This window comes from Zychaea mexicana (genome assembly GCF_025766255.1).
Source record: "Zychaea mexicana strain RSA 1403 chromosome Unknown BDB00scaffold_7, whole genome shotgun sequence".
Taxonomy (NCBI): domain Eukaryota; kingdom Fungi; phylum Mucoromycota; class Mucoromycetes; order Mucorales; family Lichtheimiaceae; genus Zychaea; species Zychaea mexicana.
This window is the reverse complement of record NW_026516670.1, coordinates 1-16031: the sequence shown is the minus strand read 5'-3', so window position 1 is coordinate 16031 and position 16031 is coordinate 1. Positions and strand designations below refer to the sequence as shown.

The following is a 16031-nucleotide window of genomic DNA, read 5'->3' as shown; positions in this document are numbered from 1 at the left end:
GAGGCTTTTATTTTCTCCGCTTCTTTCTTTACGTTAAGTAATGAGCAGGATTGGGAGTATACGCTTCTTCCAAAAACTTAGTATCTTCCTCCGAAAGTGTGATTTGCAAGGCATCGATGGCATCGTAGAGATATTCTTCCTTGCCAGTACCCACGATAGGTGCTGTAACATATGGCTTGCTAAATAACCACGCTAATGCGATCTACATATACATTCGGTGTAAAAGAAAAGGACGTGTATGTTCGCTATTGTATCACAACAGGATAAATAATGATGTATAGCATAACATACCTGACCCGGCTTTACACTTTTCTTGGAAGCAAGCTCCTCGACGCGTCCAATGATGGCTTCGTCGTATAGTTGACCAAACATAGCATTTGTCTGCTTGCTTCGAACTGTGTCGCGCTTTTTACCACCAGTGAGTAGACCCATGGCCATAGGTGACCAAGGAATTTGAGCAATGTTCTGATCCACGCAGTAGGGGATCATTTCACGTTCTTCCTCTCGATAAAGGAGGTTGTACAAGTTCTGCATGCTGGTAAATGGCGTCCAACCATGTTTGTCTGCTATATTGTTTGCCTTTTGGAACTGCCACGTCGGCATCGAGCTCGCACCAATGTATCGCACTTTGCCAGACTTGATAAGATCATGCAATGCTTCCATGGTTTCTTCAATGGTCGTATTCTGTCTTGGTAAAAAAGGCGCAATTAGCTACCCTCAAAGAGCTTGTCTCTTTTACGCCTCGCTGAAAAGTCTATCATATGATATATCAAAATTAACTTACAGTATCAAGTCGATGAATCTGTAAGACGTCTATATAATCCAACTGAAGTCTCTCCAGCGACCCTTGAATGGCATCCATTATATGCTTTCGCGACAATCCCCATTCATTCACCATCAAGTCATCGCTTTGGAGAAGCACATCCTTTGGTGGAGCGTGGTCCCCGACTTGTGCCATGACAGGGAAAAAGATTTTGGTAGCAACAACGATTCTTCCGCGAGACATGCCATGGTGCTTGATAGCTTTGCCCAAGACACGTTCACTTTCACCGTTCGAGTACATGTTGGCAGTATCGAAGAAGTTGATTCCGGCCTGGTAAGCTTTGCCTATCAAGTCGATGCTTTTTTCCTCATCCTTGACCCAGTCCGCCCAAGCAGATGACCCATAAGACATACAACCGAGGCAGATACGCGAGACCTTATATCATGTTGTTGTTGTTTTTCGTAATGCACGCTGTCAGTTGAGCTGTTTTCATTGCGCTGATTTTCCCAACAGACGAACAATAGCGAACTGACCTTCATCCCGGTATTACCAAAGCGAACGTATTGCATTTTATTACTTTGCATATGTATGGTATGTAGAAAAAGATAAAGAAGAAAAATAACTTGAGTAAAAGAGAGAGTAGTGAAGAGTAAGTAGGCGAGAGAAATATATGCGCGAGTTACGGGGTTGAAGAACAATGAATCTTAAAGAAAAGGGACAGGTAAGGGGGTGCAAATCCACACTTTCTTATATACTTTTCCTATCATATTATTTCCAAGTACGTACCATTGTCGCATCGTCATCCTCAACCAGAAACGATTTGAGAAACGCGCGTTCTCAAGATAGCATTCACGTTACTACGGCATAAGCAAGCACAACATGTGTAGCAAAACGTCAACCCACAGCCACCCCGTGCGCAAAAAAGGCAACGAACTTACGACAGCCAAAACAACCAAACGTGGTAACTCGCCAGGTCCAGATGACACAGCAATGCAGTCCTTCTCTCTCCCTCTTACACCTTCTTTTCTCTTATTTATTATCACTTCGTCACCTCTCCTCACCAAACATCTTAATCAGGCTTGACTTTTTCCCTCTCTAGAAGGGGGTTTTCAGTTAAAGCACCACCTCCTACTACATATTATTTTCTTCTCAATCACTGCACCGCAAGGAAGCGACAAGAATGCTCTTAGCGTATCGTCAGGGGGTGTGGGGAAAATGAGTCAAGGTATACGACACTATATATTATGCATATCACCAGTCACGACTGAGATGTCGTTCTAGTGCCTGCACATCCGCGTTTGATGGGCCGACTAACCGGCGTCTGTACTCCACCCGTATACTGTCATCACTATCCATCAGCTTAAAGTCATCTTCATCCATATCCTCTGGCTCACCGACAAAACGATCGGACTCTGCGATAATCATGCTTTGGCCTCCTGCTGTGTCCTGCACAGCAATATCGCGCCCCTTTTGGACAGCTGCGACTGCATTCATGTGAGCTTCTGCTGCAGACTGTGATATGGGTGTCGAGATAGAGCTGCCAGTGTAACGCCGTCGGGGATGGCAGCACGGATCGTACTCGGACAGGCTGCTGTTGTCTGTGCTCGTACTGCGCATCGTACTCGACGTGGTTGCCACTCGCAGACTGTTTTGTCGGAACGTCTCGCGACATCCTTTGGACCGCATCACTTCTCGTATGATATGGCGTCGCAGTTCATGCTCGTCTTGGATATATTCAAAGCTTTCAAAATCAAAAGACTCGGCACAGTCGATCTCCTCTGTTGGATCCCGCATTTGTTCTACAAACGGATGCTCCAACCCTTGATCCGCAGTTATCCGTTGTGTCGGGTCGAGATGCAGTAACTGCTTTAATAAGTCGATACCGTCAGGCGAACAAGTGGGGAACTGTGCTGCAAAATCAATCGGCTCTTTAGGTGGTGGTTGGCCATCACCGTCTCGTAAGTTTTTGATGTATTCAATGACAGATTGCGATGTCGTTTCATCCCAGAACGATGTATCTTCTGGAAGACCGAGGATGCCAACAATTTTGTGCAACTGATCCACATAGTCCGTGCCCTTGAAAAGCACTTTGCGCCCCAAGAGTTCAGCGAAAATGCAACCCACAGACCACATGTCGACTAAGTGGAGTTTTTTATCATTTTAGTTTTACAATTGGTAATCGGTATAACCATATTGAATTACATTGTTCACGTAAGAAAAATCACTTACTCGATTTGTCATAAGTGTTAGTGCTCATCATGATCTCAGGAGCTCGATACCAGCGTGTCACGACATAGTGGGTCATGTGCATGCCTTCCAACTGTGCAGACATCTTGGAATATCCCCGGGCCATGCCAAAGTCGCATATCCGTAAATCGCAGTTTTGATTCACGAGAATATTCGCTATGGATTGCTTTTTAGTATCGTCTATTTGGATACAACCTCCATTTCCCACACTTAGCAACTCCTGATAGCAAGCAGCCCACAATTATTACCTGGTTTTAAATCACGATGCAAGACCTATTATAAGAAAGAGACAGTATTGGATCAATGGAACGCCAGAAAAAAAAGAGTATCATAACTCTTTTGCGTCAGTTCGTGTGTATCGCTTACGTTAGCACTGTGGATGTACTTCAATCCCGAAAAAAGTTGATACATGAACCATTGATAGTGCACGGGTTCGAGCTGAAGGCGCGAATGAATGATATCGGCCATGGTGGTGTCGCAACAGTCCTGAATAAGGTACACTTCGTTAAAGCGGTTGTAGTCGACAATGTCCATGGCTCTCAAGTTGATGATGCGTGGATGCCCGTTAAAATGCTGCAGCAGCTTGATTTCGCGCAGGCACCGCTTTGTGATAAGTTTCTTGTCGAAAATACGAAAGCATTTTTTGATCGCGACAACTGTTCGAACCGAAGCAAATGAGCAAGAGTAGAAGAAGTTGTTAGACAGAGCAAAAGTCCAACTGTTTTGATAGAGATATGTCCCTTTTCTTTTCTGCTCTGTAGCCTTTGCACTTGACTCTTTGTTTCCCCACACACCCGGTTTAGCTTCTCCCTCTCTCTCCTTCTCTTCCTTTCTTTCTGTCCTGGCTGTGTTTTCTTTCTTACCGTCATTCGAGTCAATTGCAATAGCGCTACAAACAGTACCGTAGGATCCCGATCCAACTTTGCGAATGATTTTGTAGTTCCGTTCAATAGTGAAAACCTCGCGACCCCCTTCGAGCTCTACAGCATAATGAGTGTCGGCAATGGTCATTGGCAAAAGGGAATCAGCGCGAAGAGAAGAGCCAAGGAGCGTTATAAGCGGAGTGGAGCAAAAACCTGTTTTGTGAAACAGCTCATGCTGTGGACAGGCGGAATGAAGTTGCTGGATAAGTAATATAGACCAGATCTCTTTATATATACTTTATTGTAAACGAGCTAGCCTCAGAAAGGGGTGGAAGCTGCAATATGTACTATTCAATTATGTGTAGCGGAAAAAGACAAGGAAGTGTATAATTAATATATGAGAAGAAGAGGTATGCCGTGTGTATATTATTCTTTATGCGTAGAATCTACAAGAGATGACATGCATGGGTCAGTTATTGCACTTCTTTTCTGGTACCTGCATGATGCTCTGGAACACTTACTTTTTGTTTATCAGATATATCAGCAGATTAACGTTGACCTTGACCATGCCGTCGAGGACCTCCATCGTCTGCGCGCCTTCGAATTGTGTTTGCAGCAGGTTTTCGTACGGCATATCTACCTGCATGGAAGGGATGCCCCAGCGAGAGTATGTTCCTTCGATCGAGACGATACCCACCTGGTCCATCGACAAGATAATTGAGATTTTGTCATAGTCTTTGGGCTCAATTTTGGCGACATCCACCAGGATACCCCGCTCATAAAGCTGTTTTCCGCTGTACTTGAATGACCCAAACTTGGGCTCGCGTCCTTCTTTCCGTAATCGACGGACGTGGAAATATTGTCGGGTGAATGGCAGACCATACCGCGGTCGCTCGCCTCGCTTCTTGACCATGTTTTGCATGCAAATGCTCAGATAGTTTTCGTAATCGTTGCGTTGCTCGATCAAGTAGTGCTTCTTCTTTTTGACATGTATTAAAGTCTGCCGGACCCGACTTAATTCTCCGTCTCGCTGAATCCGCCGTTGATTTTTCCCGGTAATATCGCGTGCAATTAATTTGATCACTTGTTGATAGTCGTTCTCGGCAGAAAGAACGCCACTCTTTGCGAGATAAAATAAGAGACGACTAGTAACCACTTTAAGCTGATAGAATCCGAGACTACAATTGTTCATAAGAGAGGCCAGATTTAGCGTTTTGTTTTGTTTGTGTAGTTCTCATTCTCCCACGTTTTTTTAAGGTTTCTGTTTTTAATTACCTTTGTAGATCCAAAGGTGGATCCGATTGACTTAATTTAACGTATCGCCGTTTTACCGCTACCGCATCCCCTTGATCTGCGAATTCAACTGCCTTGAGTGTCTGCCACGCCTCCTCATGCTCTGAAGTGACAGGTGCTTCAAGAATCGTTTTCAAGGAATCGCCACTCTGGATCTTGATTGTGTAAATAACGAGACGCTTAGAGTCGACCAATAATTGCTGTTGTCGGGCTGCAGGATCCATGGAGATATTATCAGATGGGTGGCTCAATGTCAAGCAAAGCATAGAGTCAGGAAGCTCGAGTGATGGAGTGAACGGCGAAGGACCGAGCTGTTCAATAATGGAACGGAGAGGGCCGCCAGCTTTTTGTACTTCAAGATCTTCAAGGTTATGTTCAATGGCATAGTGGAGATGGAATAGTTCGTAGGGTGAGATGTATACTGTTGGTTTGTGTGTGCTGATTTGGTCGTTCATCTCATGGATATCAAAGTACGTTTCGGGTTCCTCGACGTTCGTCACTAATCGGATTCGAAAGCATTACAATCAGTATCTTGTTAAAGAAAGCTCACGCTAGGGTCATAGTACGCACATTCCATAAACCAGTTTGCGAACTCCTTTGAAGATTTTTTGACGAATTCGTTTAATGGCGCGAGGAAAATGTCGTTGTTATCAAACTCTTGACCGCTAGATATTTGCTGCAGCATCTTGGCAACCTGTGATAATGTCTTTTCAATTAGTTGCTAGCTCTATATCTTACAGATGTAAGAGCATCAGCTTTTTACATACCTCTGCTAAGTTCTTTCGCTGGACAGGGAGAACAATGGCTTCGATGACTTCATACTGTTCCGGTGCGCTAAGAGAAATTGTTGTGTTATCCTTATTGAATACAAGATTATCAAAACTCTTTCAATCCCAATGTTGAAAAAGAACTTACACAATAGCTGGATTGAGGTATCGGTAGTAGATGAAGTTGCCAATTATACGGATGATGCTTTCCTGAGGCTCGTTTGGAAAGGCTTCTTCCATGGCAAGGCGCAGTTTACGCGCAATAATGCGGATACCATAAGGCACATCGTCTACGGTGGCTGTAATGGCTTGAAGGAAATGGGTAGTAATCTCTCGCAAGTGACGCAAGTGCATGACGAATGTAGCGCATACTTCCTCATCCTGCAAGGCATCCTGAACTGTGGCGGAGTGCTTACGCTTGGATGGCCGACCTGTTCGAGATTCTTCTTCGTTTATTGCCTTATGATAGATGGCAATTGGGTCGGTTTCCAGATCGAGGTACTCATTCTGAACAATGCTGCTGACCAAGGGGCTCAGAAGCTTCCGGAAAAACATGCGTTCTTTGGCACCTCTGTGAAAATTTCTTTATGATTAGTAACTTTCGATGGCTACGTCAAATTAATGCTGTGTATCCAATGATTGGCTTACCGATTGGTTTGTACAACAAGTTTCATGAAAGCATAATTGCTACGCATAAATTCTTGAGTACTCCCAACAAAACCCAATTCTTCGTCGATGCAACACTAGATATAACAAGAAAGATAATTAGAAAAAATACCAGCACCTTCATACGAGTCGAAAGCGAAAAAGCAGGCGAGCCGGTAATAGTTACCTTGCAAAGGTTGATCAACAGGTATTCTTCACGGGCATTGGTTGCATAACCGAATAAGGTCAATACGGTTGACTCGATTAATCTGGCGCTAACTCCGGCACCAAGATCCCCGCGTCCAGTCATTGACAATAATCGAGCAAGGTAGCAGGGCTCAGTCTGCAACAGATAAGCCAACCTTTGATACAAATCCAAGCGTTTGCGACTTTCCTTATCAATGCCGCGAAGAGAATAAGGGTTAGTGTTGAGGCTGTTTGCAGCGAGTTCGGACATGCGTCGGAGTTGTTGCTTCTTTTTGAATGCACCACTGCTCTTGACAACTTCGTCAATGGTGATGGCGTTGCGTAAGAATAAGCCGATTTGAATATCAAACGCATTGACGTGGGCGTCCATTTGAGTGTTTTCGCGAATGTGTTGAATCACTTGTTGACGCATATCCTCCAGAGCTATTAAATGTAGTTGTAGTTAACAAGAAACATGCTAGTTAGCTTGGAAATTTCTGATAATTTGTAGCAAAATGACACGAATTTTTACCAAGTTCACGGTCAAAATCAAGGTCGCTATCATCAAGCAAATGAACAAAGTTCTTGACGGTGCCAACGGATGGATTGCTATCAGTAGCTATCAATGCAAAGAGAGAAAAAATGGGTTTGTAAGTGAGAGGCTGATAATAGCACTGATGCGAACAATCTCTTTTAATAATTTACTCAATTTTCTGTAGGCATCACCAACAAGCTTGTTCTTGACAAAGTTTTGGATTCGAACGATCTTATCCAAATTTGACTTGTAATGGGCCAGCGTGTTTTGATATTTCATTCTTGCGAGGTATCCACGGGCACCAGTTTGTAGCTAATATTAAAATTTTAAAAAAAATTAGACATTTTCTGAAAACTTCCCCTATCTCATCAGTTGTACGATGATGCACCTTAATAACCCAATCTTCTGAGCTTTCAAAAGTGATCTTCTTCTCTTCAAAGTCTCGTCGCAGCAGCATGCCACGTGCCTGGGCTTGGACCCGTGATAAATTCGACACAAACAAGGTGGATTGGTGAACTTGATGCATCTTTTTAAAATTGTGGCGTGCCAGCCAGGTACGTGCCACAGACTGGCATATTTTAAGTTTCGCCATGTTTTCAGAATCGGCAAAATGAGCTTCAAGTCCTATAGTCATTGAGTTAAAACGCGATTGATGGTCCCATCATCTTTTCCTTTGGAGAGCTGAAATACTTACTTTGCTCGGATGTCATTTCAGGGCTAGCTCTGTGTTCATATTCCAAATCACTCTCTTCATCCTCTTCAATAATCAAGTCGGGCGTTGTAGGAGTATGATAATTTGTGTTGTAGTCGATACCATCTTCGTTCAATTCCTTGCGCAAAGACGAACCAACGCCTTTGAAGTCGGGCATTTTCACACTAGACGAGTCGAGCACACGTTGGGTTGCGCTTAATTCTTCATCTAGAATAATGTATCCGATGAACCAGTTAACATTCTTTCTTTCCTTGCAGGGATCATCTGTGAAAAAAAGCAGGATGTGTTTTTTATTTACTTACATGTAAACTGCAAGGTGCCGATTAAATCCTTGATATTTGGAGCAATGTTGCGTCTGGCCAACAAATGACTATATGTACTCCCGGTGTTAGACATGAAGTCGTGACATGCTCGCTCCAACCTGCTATTAGTATTACTATTTTACCTGAGAGCATGGATACAGTATATAACTTTAGGAATATTCTTCTTTTCGTACAGATCGGTGAGTTCAAACCAAAAGATTTGAGGAAGCCGCACAACGTGCAATGCATCGAAGAAGAAGTTGATATTGTCGGAATGGCGGAACTGCAGTTTTTTGCCCTACAAACAAATTTCATGCGACAGTCAATATCTCAACAGTTCCAATCTGTGTACCTTTTTCACCACCACCAAAACACATAACGATGAGCATACATAAAAAATTTTACGAACAACGCCTTCGGTGAACCAGGCAGCAAGCTTGGCGAGAATGATACCGTTACGCATGGATTCTTCCAACTCAGTAATAGGTTCGATTTCCACCTGAAGACAATCTTCGATCCATCTTTATTATACACGCAACGAGATGGATTGTTAATATGATGATTCATTTTGCGCAGTAGATGGATGACATTATGGAAAGAAACGCACTCTTTGGCTTCACCAATGTGGCACAGGTATTCGTATGCTTGGATTTTACCGCGCATTTTGTCCATCCATCGATAGTTTGCTATACCGTCGTCCTTTTGAAGACGAATGCGGCCTGTGAATACACACACAGGCATTTAGTTAAAGACATACCGATTCGGGTCTATTGCTCGACATTTTCATATTGCACGTTGCTGCTATACCTTGCATTCCTATATTGACAATGACGGTTTGCACATTAGTATAAGAAGAATACAAACCATGATTACTGTACAATATTCCGATGACATACCAGCAACATCCTCGGCGCCTTCAGTGATAGTGGGGATGTGGAGGCCGGAGAGACCGTCACTGCCAGCTATATTCGTTAATTCCTTGAGCGGTGTATTGTTTGCCATTGTTGTTATTGTCTTCCTAGGGACGCATAAAAGGAAGGGGTGGAAGAGACGGAAGAGAAAGTAGAAGAAGAGAAAGAAGGCGAAAAGGGTTGGCGGGCAATGCGTGTAGGACTGATATTGGGGTTATAGTGTATTATACCGAAAATGGACGTGTAGTAAACAAGAAACTAAATGTATTTTCATGTCGTCTAGCTATTTTGCATTCCTGGGACTTTCTTTTTTGCCGCATGTGCTCACTCTTCCTCTCTCTGAGTGTGTGAGTGTGCGTGTGCCTTGCCGCTCACTTCTATGTATGTTAATGGAACGATGATCTCTCTCGCTTCGCTCTTTAGACGTCGCGCAGGAAAGAATAGGAGAGAAGTACGTCTGAAAGAAGCAGCTCATGAAGCAGTAGTCGTCCAATTGGGCGTAGCTGAAGTAGCAAATGCCCTCTTTGAGAATAGTAAACAATGTGGTCTGCTATCTACCACGCATGCATGTTTACATGTTTCTACTTTGCTTTTTGTTTTGTTTTGTTCTGTTCCATATCGGTCAAAAAGAATGGGGTCAGGTGCTGATCTTTTTGAGTTACGACGACGACTTACAATAGCCCTCGCACCCCCGCTTGTATTTAATTCTCCTTCCACGAAGATTGCTGATCTCATTTGACCATTGATGACCAATTCTTCTCTTTATACTTTCAGTCACGCTGGTCATATGACTTTTAACTAGGACTCTTGTCAATACCTTTGGTTTCACCGTCACCATTTGGACACTGTAACTAAAAGCAAGATGGTACATTTCTATTAAAAGCAAAACTCAGGAACAACCCCACTCAGAAGCATGGGTTCTCTCCTCAGGTGAAACGACGAATTTTCAACGAACGACGAACCACAAACAAATACTTGAGCATAACATCAACGTGGAGCAGATGGTGCTTATAGTGAATGGAAGCTTGTGCCGACCTTAAAAATTGAAAGTGATTTCTTTCTATCGTAATGTTTTCCGTTGCGCTTGAGTTACAAATGTTCGACCTTGAGCTATCTCTTGAATAATGCGATGATGCAACTTGCCACTATGCATTTAGCGTAGGCAGGGAAACCAGACTCACACACTGCGTTTGTGTGTCTTTTTTGATGAGAATATATATCCGTCGATGAACGTGTCCACTCGCTCAAGACTGACAGATTGAAGGTCCATCATGCTGTTTTTTCATATAGCGATGGGCAACTTTGCCTTTTTCGGTTACAAGATGTGCAGAAGATCTGCGTGTTATTGCAGTGCTGTTTTCGTATATATCCACTGAGTCCGGTGATAGCTTAGCCAACGGATAGCAGCAGAGCACACGAGTGTTTGAAGTTTCCGTGGAAACGTATTGCTTGTGGTGTCGTCATCGCCCCAAGCACCCAATTTGTCGCAGTGAATTTTTCTACGGTTTGCGCAAGAAGAAGCCTTTTTCACTCCTGATGGGAGAGCACTGAACGCAAAAGGCAATTGGACAGGTTTGAGTTCCCGCAACTGAAACGACGTTTCTGTGCTGGTTGGACGTCTCTCGCTCTTTTCAAACTAGTACAATTCGCTCATTCTTCTCTTATACCCTCACTTTGCTTTAACACACACACTCTTTCTTTCGCTCGTAATTGAATCATGTCGCCCATGTTGACCGACGATGTTGATTCTTCCGCTCGTACTGACTCGTTAGGCGGATCTAGCAAGTTCTGGCACCGCCCTTCTGAACAGTTCGAGGACTCGTCGTCAAATGGTGGTTTAGAACACCAGGGTACGATCCCACTGTACTGCTTCTTTTTTCTTTTACTCCTGAAATAAGGGCAAAGTATGCTCACTATCTATGTCTTTTGATATTTATAGAAACGTTCCCAATTGGCGACGACTACTACGGGGAAAACAACCTCTGGTTGGGTCAACAGGACCAGGCGACAACGAGTACCTCTCAAAAGCGACGACAGACAAAGATGCTTCTTGTGGTGCTTATCGAATCGTTCTGCAGCGTGTACGGTGAACGACCTGAGGCCAACCACAAAGTCTTTTTCCTCATCTGTCAAACGTTACGCTCGCTTGGTTTGATTGACTCAGAATTTGTCGACGAGATGGCCAATGTCCGATCCACGTATCAAAGCGCCTTCCAGCGTTTGTTTTACACGGCCGTACAGACGGTCCGCGACAGGGAGCTATTCCAGCAGCATCAGCGGATGATCATGCAGTCGCCATGGGCTGATAGCGAGAACAATGGTCAACCGCCCTCCATATCGGAAACCAACACGTCTTTATCCTCCGAGCAGTTGCTGTTCAACCTGTCTGTTCAAAACTCGCGTTATCGCAACGACTTTGTCGAAATCAACATGCTAGGAAAAGGCGGGTTCGCAAGTGTTTGGCGCGCGCGCAACAAATTGGATGGCATTGATTATGCTGTCAAGAAGATCCGGCTGGGAAGCAACTTGGATACGGCACGTCATGCGCCTTACGAAAAGATCTTCCGAGAAATTAAACACTTGGCGCGGCTAGAACATAAAAATGTGGTGCGTTATTATTCGTCGTGGCTCGAACTGGCTGTGGACGACCGTGTAGACGAAGAAGACGAAGAAGAATACGGAGACTACGAGCAAGATGAAGACGACGAAGGCAGCATTTTCAATGGCCGAGACCCAATGTTCGACGATAATGAACTCAGCATTCAGTTTGACGATTATTCTCAACCCAACTCTCGAACTCACATCGACTTTGCCGACTACAGCGTCACGGACTCTAAATCGAATAGCGTTACTGTATGCAAGCAAAAAAACAATTCCCGATCATCTAAAGATACAGTCAATCCATCATTTGATGGCGAATGGGTGCTGTATATCCAAATGCAATTGTGTCCAGGTAACTATTCGCAGCGACAATCTTTGCATGAATCTCGTAACATACTGCTTGTACTTACTTTTTCTTCTTTAGCAACGCTGCATGATTATATCAAGTTTCGCAATCAGTCCGGTGAAGTCGATCCTGAACGAAACATTGAAATTTTCACCGAGATTCTAGAAGGTGCCGCTTATATCCACAGTCAAGGTGTCATCCATCGCGATTTGAAGCCGACAAACATCTTTCTAAATATGCCATCGTCTACGGTTGATTACCCACACCGGAAATCCAGCCAGTCTTCGCTGCGTCGTCGCAGTCGAGCCAACAGTTTTGCCAGCCTATCATCAAGCTCACCCAGCCATGGGAGCGGAAGCGCCGGCCACGACCATAGCTTCTCGTTCGATTCTGTCCTGACTCCCAGCGGTTTGCGCGAATGCATGTGGGACGAACCATGGATGCCAAAGATTGGTGACTTTGGCCTGGCTGCTGCAATGGATACCGAGGATGATTCGAACTCGCCTGCATCTATGTCTATGTTGCCTGCACCGCCGTTATCCGACAGTCCAAAGAGTAGCAGCAGCGGCCATAGTGCTAGCCAAGTCAGCCAACAGAGCCAGCAAAGCACACAGTCGTCGAGACTTCGACCATCGATGCAGCGGAAGCATACCGTTGGTGTCGGCACGCGAACAGTAAGTCTGTTTCACATTATTAAATGCAGACTTTACCAGTCAAAGAAGGTGTGAAAGGCTAACCCTATTTATTTTAAGTATGCATCGCCAGAGCAGCTCGCACGTACACCAAACGCCTATGGCGAAAAGGTCGATATCTACTCTCTGGGAATTATTTTCTTTGAGCTGTACAAGCCATTTTCGACAGCAATGGAACGTGCGTCAGAAATCGAATGCTTGAAGAACGGTGTGTTTCCCGACGGTTTCGTAGAAAAGTACCCTAAGGAGGTAAGAATCGTGCTTTGTTAAAGGCTATCACGGCTATCACTAGAGTGTTTCCGCACTTATCAAGTAAAACCAACTGATGTTTCTATAGTCTGCACTTATTCTATGGATGATGGATCCTAACCCTAATTGTCGACCCACTGCTGCACAACTACTCGAATTTGAGCTGTTCAACAACAACGATCCTAACGACAGTACTTTTGCGACATTGCAATCCGAGTTACAAGCCAAATCACTTGCTTTGGACAAAAAAACCCAAGAAATGGCAGTATTGTGTGCTAAGATGGAACGTCTCGAGCTCGAGAAACAGCGGGAAATGTCTCTTATGCAGCAAGAGAAATTGGCCATGCAACAAAGACTGCTGGAATTGGAACAAAAGTTGGAGAAGGTCGATTTGGATACAAGAACTGCAGCAGCTACTGCCACTACCAATTTGACGCCACCACATAAAGTGGCAGCTGTGTCCCAATAATGAACTAGTTTTCACATGTATATATAGACCCAAAGAAAAAACTGTTTAAAATTGTAAATACTCTATACTCCCCCTCTCAACATCATAAAACTTAAGAAAAATACATACCGTCATTGATTTTTATGATATCGCAATTAACTATGGTGAATTTGCTAACGTCGTAGTAAACTGTTCATATACTTTTCTAAGCAACCACAGAAGTGGTAAGTGGTCATTATCAATCATGACAGGCATCACATACATTGACTTAGTAACCGTCACACAAGATATGAGCACTGTAGCGTTAGTTATAGTTATTTAAAAAGATGCATGCTTTAATGATGAAAGAAAAAGAGGATCGAGAATAAGTAAATACAATGTTAGGAGGAATACATGTTTAAAATCTATTTATGCTTCTGTGCTTTTTGTGGTGATCGGTTTTATATGCCCATTGATAACTTGTCGGTTATTTGCCTGCTTGGCCTTGACCGCGGTTGTTACCATTCTTGAAGCCGCCTTTGTTAAAGCCGCCCTTGTTAAAACCGCCCTTGTTAAAGCCACCTTTCTTGAAGCCACCCTTATTGAAGCCGCCCTTCTTGAAGCCGCCCTTTTCCTGATTAGGTCTGCGGTTGATCTTTGAAGATCCACGAGGACCAGCATAGTCCAGACGCAATGGACGGCCATCAACGGTGGAGTCCCGCAGAGCACTGAATGCTTTAACGGCGGAATCCTTTTCTTCAAATTCAACAAAACCACAGCCCTTTGACGATCTTTCTGGTCCAGGCTTGGTAAGCAGTGTGACGGAAACGACTTCACCATGTTGGGAAAACAAGTTTTCAAGTTGCTTTTCGGTGACGGCCCAATCGAGATTGGCGTAGAACAAAATGTTGCTTTCTTCAGAGACGGCTTCCTTCTTGCGAGGCTCGTCGTGGTCCACCTTAATCTTACGGCCCATGAACTCGACGCCATTCAACTTCAGGGCAGCGTCGTGGCCTTCCTTGTCCTCAAAGTCAATGAAGCATGTGCCCTTGTTCTTGCCACCCGCACCGTAGCTCGACAATCGGATCTCCTTGATGTCGCCACACTTGGAAAAGTGTTCCTTGACCTGGTCGTATGTTGCGTCATAGTTAAGCTGGCCAACAAAGACGGTAAAGCTCGTCTTGGGTCCCTTTGGAACGTGTTCAACCTTCAGTGCCTTAACTGGCTGCTGCTCCTCTTCCAAATCATCTTCGGCCTTGCGCTTCTTGCTGTTCTCTGAATCCGAGCTGCTGCTGCTCTCCTCGTCGTCGTCATTTTCTGACATTTCTTGTTCTTTTTCAGTAGCCTTTTCTTCCTCTTCCTCTTCCTCTTCCTCTTCCTCTGACGATGAAGAAGATCCAGACTCGCTGTCTTTCTCTTCGTCGGAAGCGTCCTTCAATTCCTCGTCATTGTTATCGGCGTCGGATTCCGATTCACTTCCAGATTCTTGCTGTTCTTCCTTGGCGTTCACTTCTTGTTCCTTCTTTGACTCAACCTTGGCGGCAGCAGCGTTTTTACGGGTTGCAACAGCCTTTCGAGCAGCGACCTTCTTCTTGTTAATAGGCATGTTACTGTGTATATGTGTTAATGATCAATGGAGAGAAGAGTGGATCTGAGAAAAGTTTTCCTTTTTTATATTGAAATTGAATTTTTGAAAGCCCTTTGTTCATGCGACTGAGCAGTCACATTAAGGGTTATCCCGCCAATAGTGCGGGCGTTCCCGTCAAACCACAGTTGCAATTGAAGCTTAAGCACGTATATCGGCAATTATTGCAACTAGTTGCAAAGAGCTCGAGAAAGTTACATAAACGCAATAAAGCGATAGAAACAAGCGTATGTTTCGGATTTTTGTAGAACACAGCATATACTAAGCATCATTAGGATAGGTTACTTCAATATACACGCGATAGATAGTAAATAAACTGCACTGTACACACGCTGCTGCGTGACCACTGATCAGTCAAACGGATATCCAGAAAGGACGAGCTAGTGTACAAACTGAACTCTACATATACGATGACGATTTTGTTCGCTGTCTATGCTGCCGTTTGAGATCGATGATCTCACGGATAATACATCCTCCCATTACTTGTCCTACCTGTGTAACCTCCAACGCGCAGTTGACAAATGACCTGGCCATCAGCACAAGGTTGAGGGGTGATTACCACTATTTCCATTCCTTGGTTCCCTTTTTCTAATTCGGGAAAATGTTCTGGGGTCAGCAAAGGACCAAAAGGAAAATAAGCGGCGAAGAAACTAGACATACCGTAGCCATACACACATCCGTCTGTTGCGCTGACGAACCCAAGTGTAAAGATATTGGAATAAGAAAAGGCAGAGATACAGGAGCTCACCAGAGTAATCCAGCGCTGTATAATAACTGTTACAAAGACTTTCTTATTTTCCTTGGTTGGAGTAGCGCTGCGGCAGACAAACGAAAGAGTCCGTCCATC

At 44.2% G+C, this 16031-nt stretch overlaps 6 protein-coding genes across 6 annotated transcripts; 1 reads left to right on the top strand and 5 right to left on the bottom strand.

The window, feature by feature from the left end:
- Positions 1–28: 28 nt before the first annotated feature.
- Positions 29–1180, bottom strand: BDB00DRAFT_755865 (NADP-dependent oxidoreductase domain-containing protein; the record flags this gene model as incomplete). Its single annotated transcript, XM_053118863.1, has 3 exons — positions 29–202; positions 292–684; positions 785–1180. Coding segments are annotated over 3 exons (963 nt in total), but the record flags the coding sequence as incomplete, so codon positions are not given.
- A 586-nt stretch (positions 1181–1766) lies between these two features.
- BDB00DRAFT_801892 (kinase-like domain-containing protein) lies at positions 1767–4121 on the bottom strand. The gene is made up of 5 exons (XM_053121909.1): positions 3874–4121; positions 3377–3666; positions 3259–3283; positions 2993–3166; positions 1767–2901 (listed from the first exon to the last, which is right to left on the bottom strand). Exons 1-5 carry the CDS (start codon positions 4019–4021, stop codon positions 2015–2017), a joined length of 1524 nt encoding a protein of 507 aa, XP_052984054.1. The 5' UTR covers positions 4022–4121; the 3' UTR covers positions 1767–2014.
- A 269-nt stretch (positions 4122–4390) lies between these two features.
- Positions 4391–8168, bottom strand: BDB00DRAFT_881429 (Rho GTPase activation protein; the record flags this gene model as incomplete). The annotated part of the gene is made up of 11 exons (XM_053128078.1): positions 4391–5051; positions 5149–5665; positions 5737–5860; positions 5934–6000; positions 6082–6504; positions 6582–6676; positions 6766–7208; positions 7297–7383; positions 7470–7611; positions 7688–7923; positions 7994–8168. 11 exons carry the CDS (start codon positions 8166–8168, stop codon positions 4391–4393), a joined length of 2970 nt encoding a protein of 989 aa, XP_052984053.1.
- Positions 8169–8635: 467 nt separating this feature from the next.
- On the bottom strand, positions 8636–9315 carry BDB00DRAFT_755925 (uncharacterized protein; the record flags this gene model as incomplete). Its single annotated transcript, XM_053118867.1, has 3 exons — positions 8636–8834; positions 8921–9032; positions 9210–9315. 3 exons carry the CDS (start codon positions 9313–9315, stop codon positions 8636–8638), a joined length of 417 nt encoding a protein of 138 aa, XP_052984052.1.
- A 1434-nt stretch (positions 9316–10749) lies between these two features.
- On the top strand, positions 10750–13733 carry BDB00DRAFT_935875 (kinase-like domain-containing protein). The gene is made up of 5 exons (XM_053129209.1): positions 10750–11074; positions 11164–12177; positions 12250–12845; positions 12924–13112; positions 13201–13733. Exons 1-5 carry the CDS (start codon positions 10942–10944, stop codon positions 13579–13581), a joined length of 2313 nt encoding a protein of 770 aa, XP_052984051.1. The 5' UTR covers positions 10750–10941; the 3' UTR covers positions 13582–13733.
- Positions 13734–13888: 155 nt separating this feature from the next.
- Positions 13889–15200, bottom strand: BDB00DRAFT_801887 (uncharacterized protein). Its single transcript, XM_053121908.1, has one exon. It carries the CDS (start codon positions 15143–15145, stop codon positions 14027–14029), a length of 1119 nt encoding a protein of 372 aa, XP_052984050.1. The 5' UTR covers positions 15146–15200; the 3' UTR covers positions 13889–14026.
- Between the last annotated feature and the right edge of the window lie 831 nt (positions 15201–16031).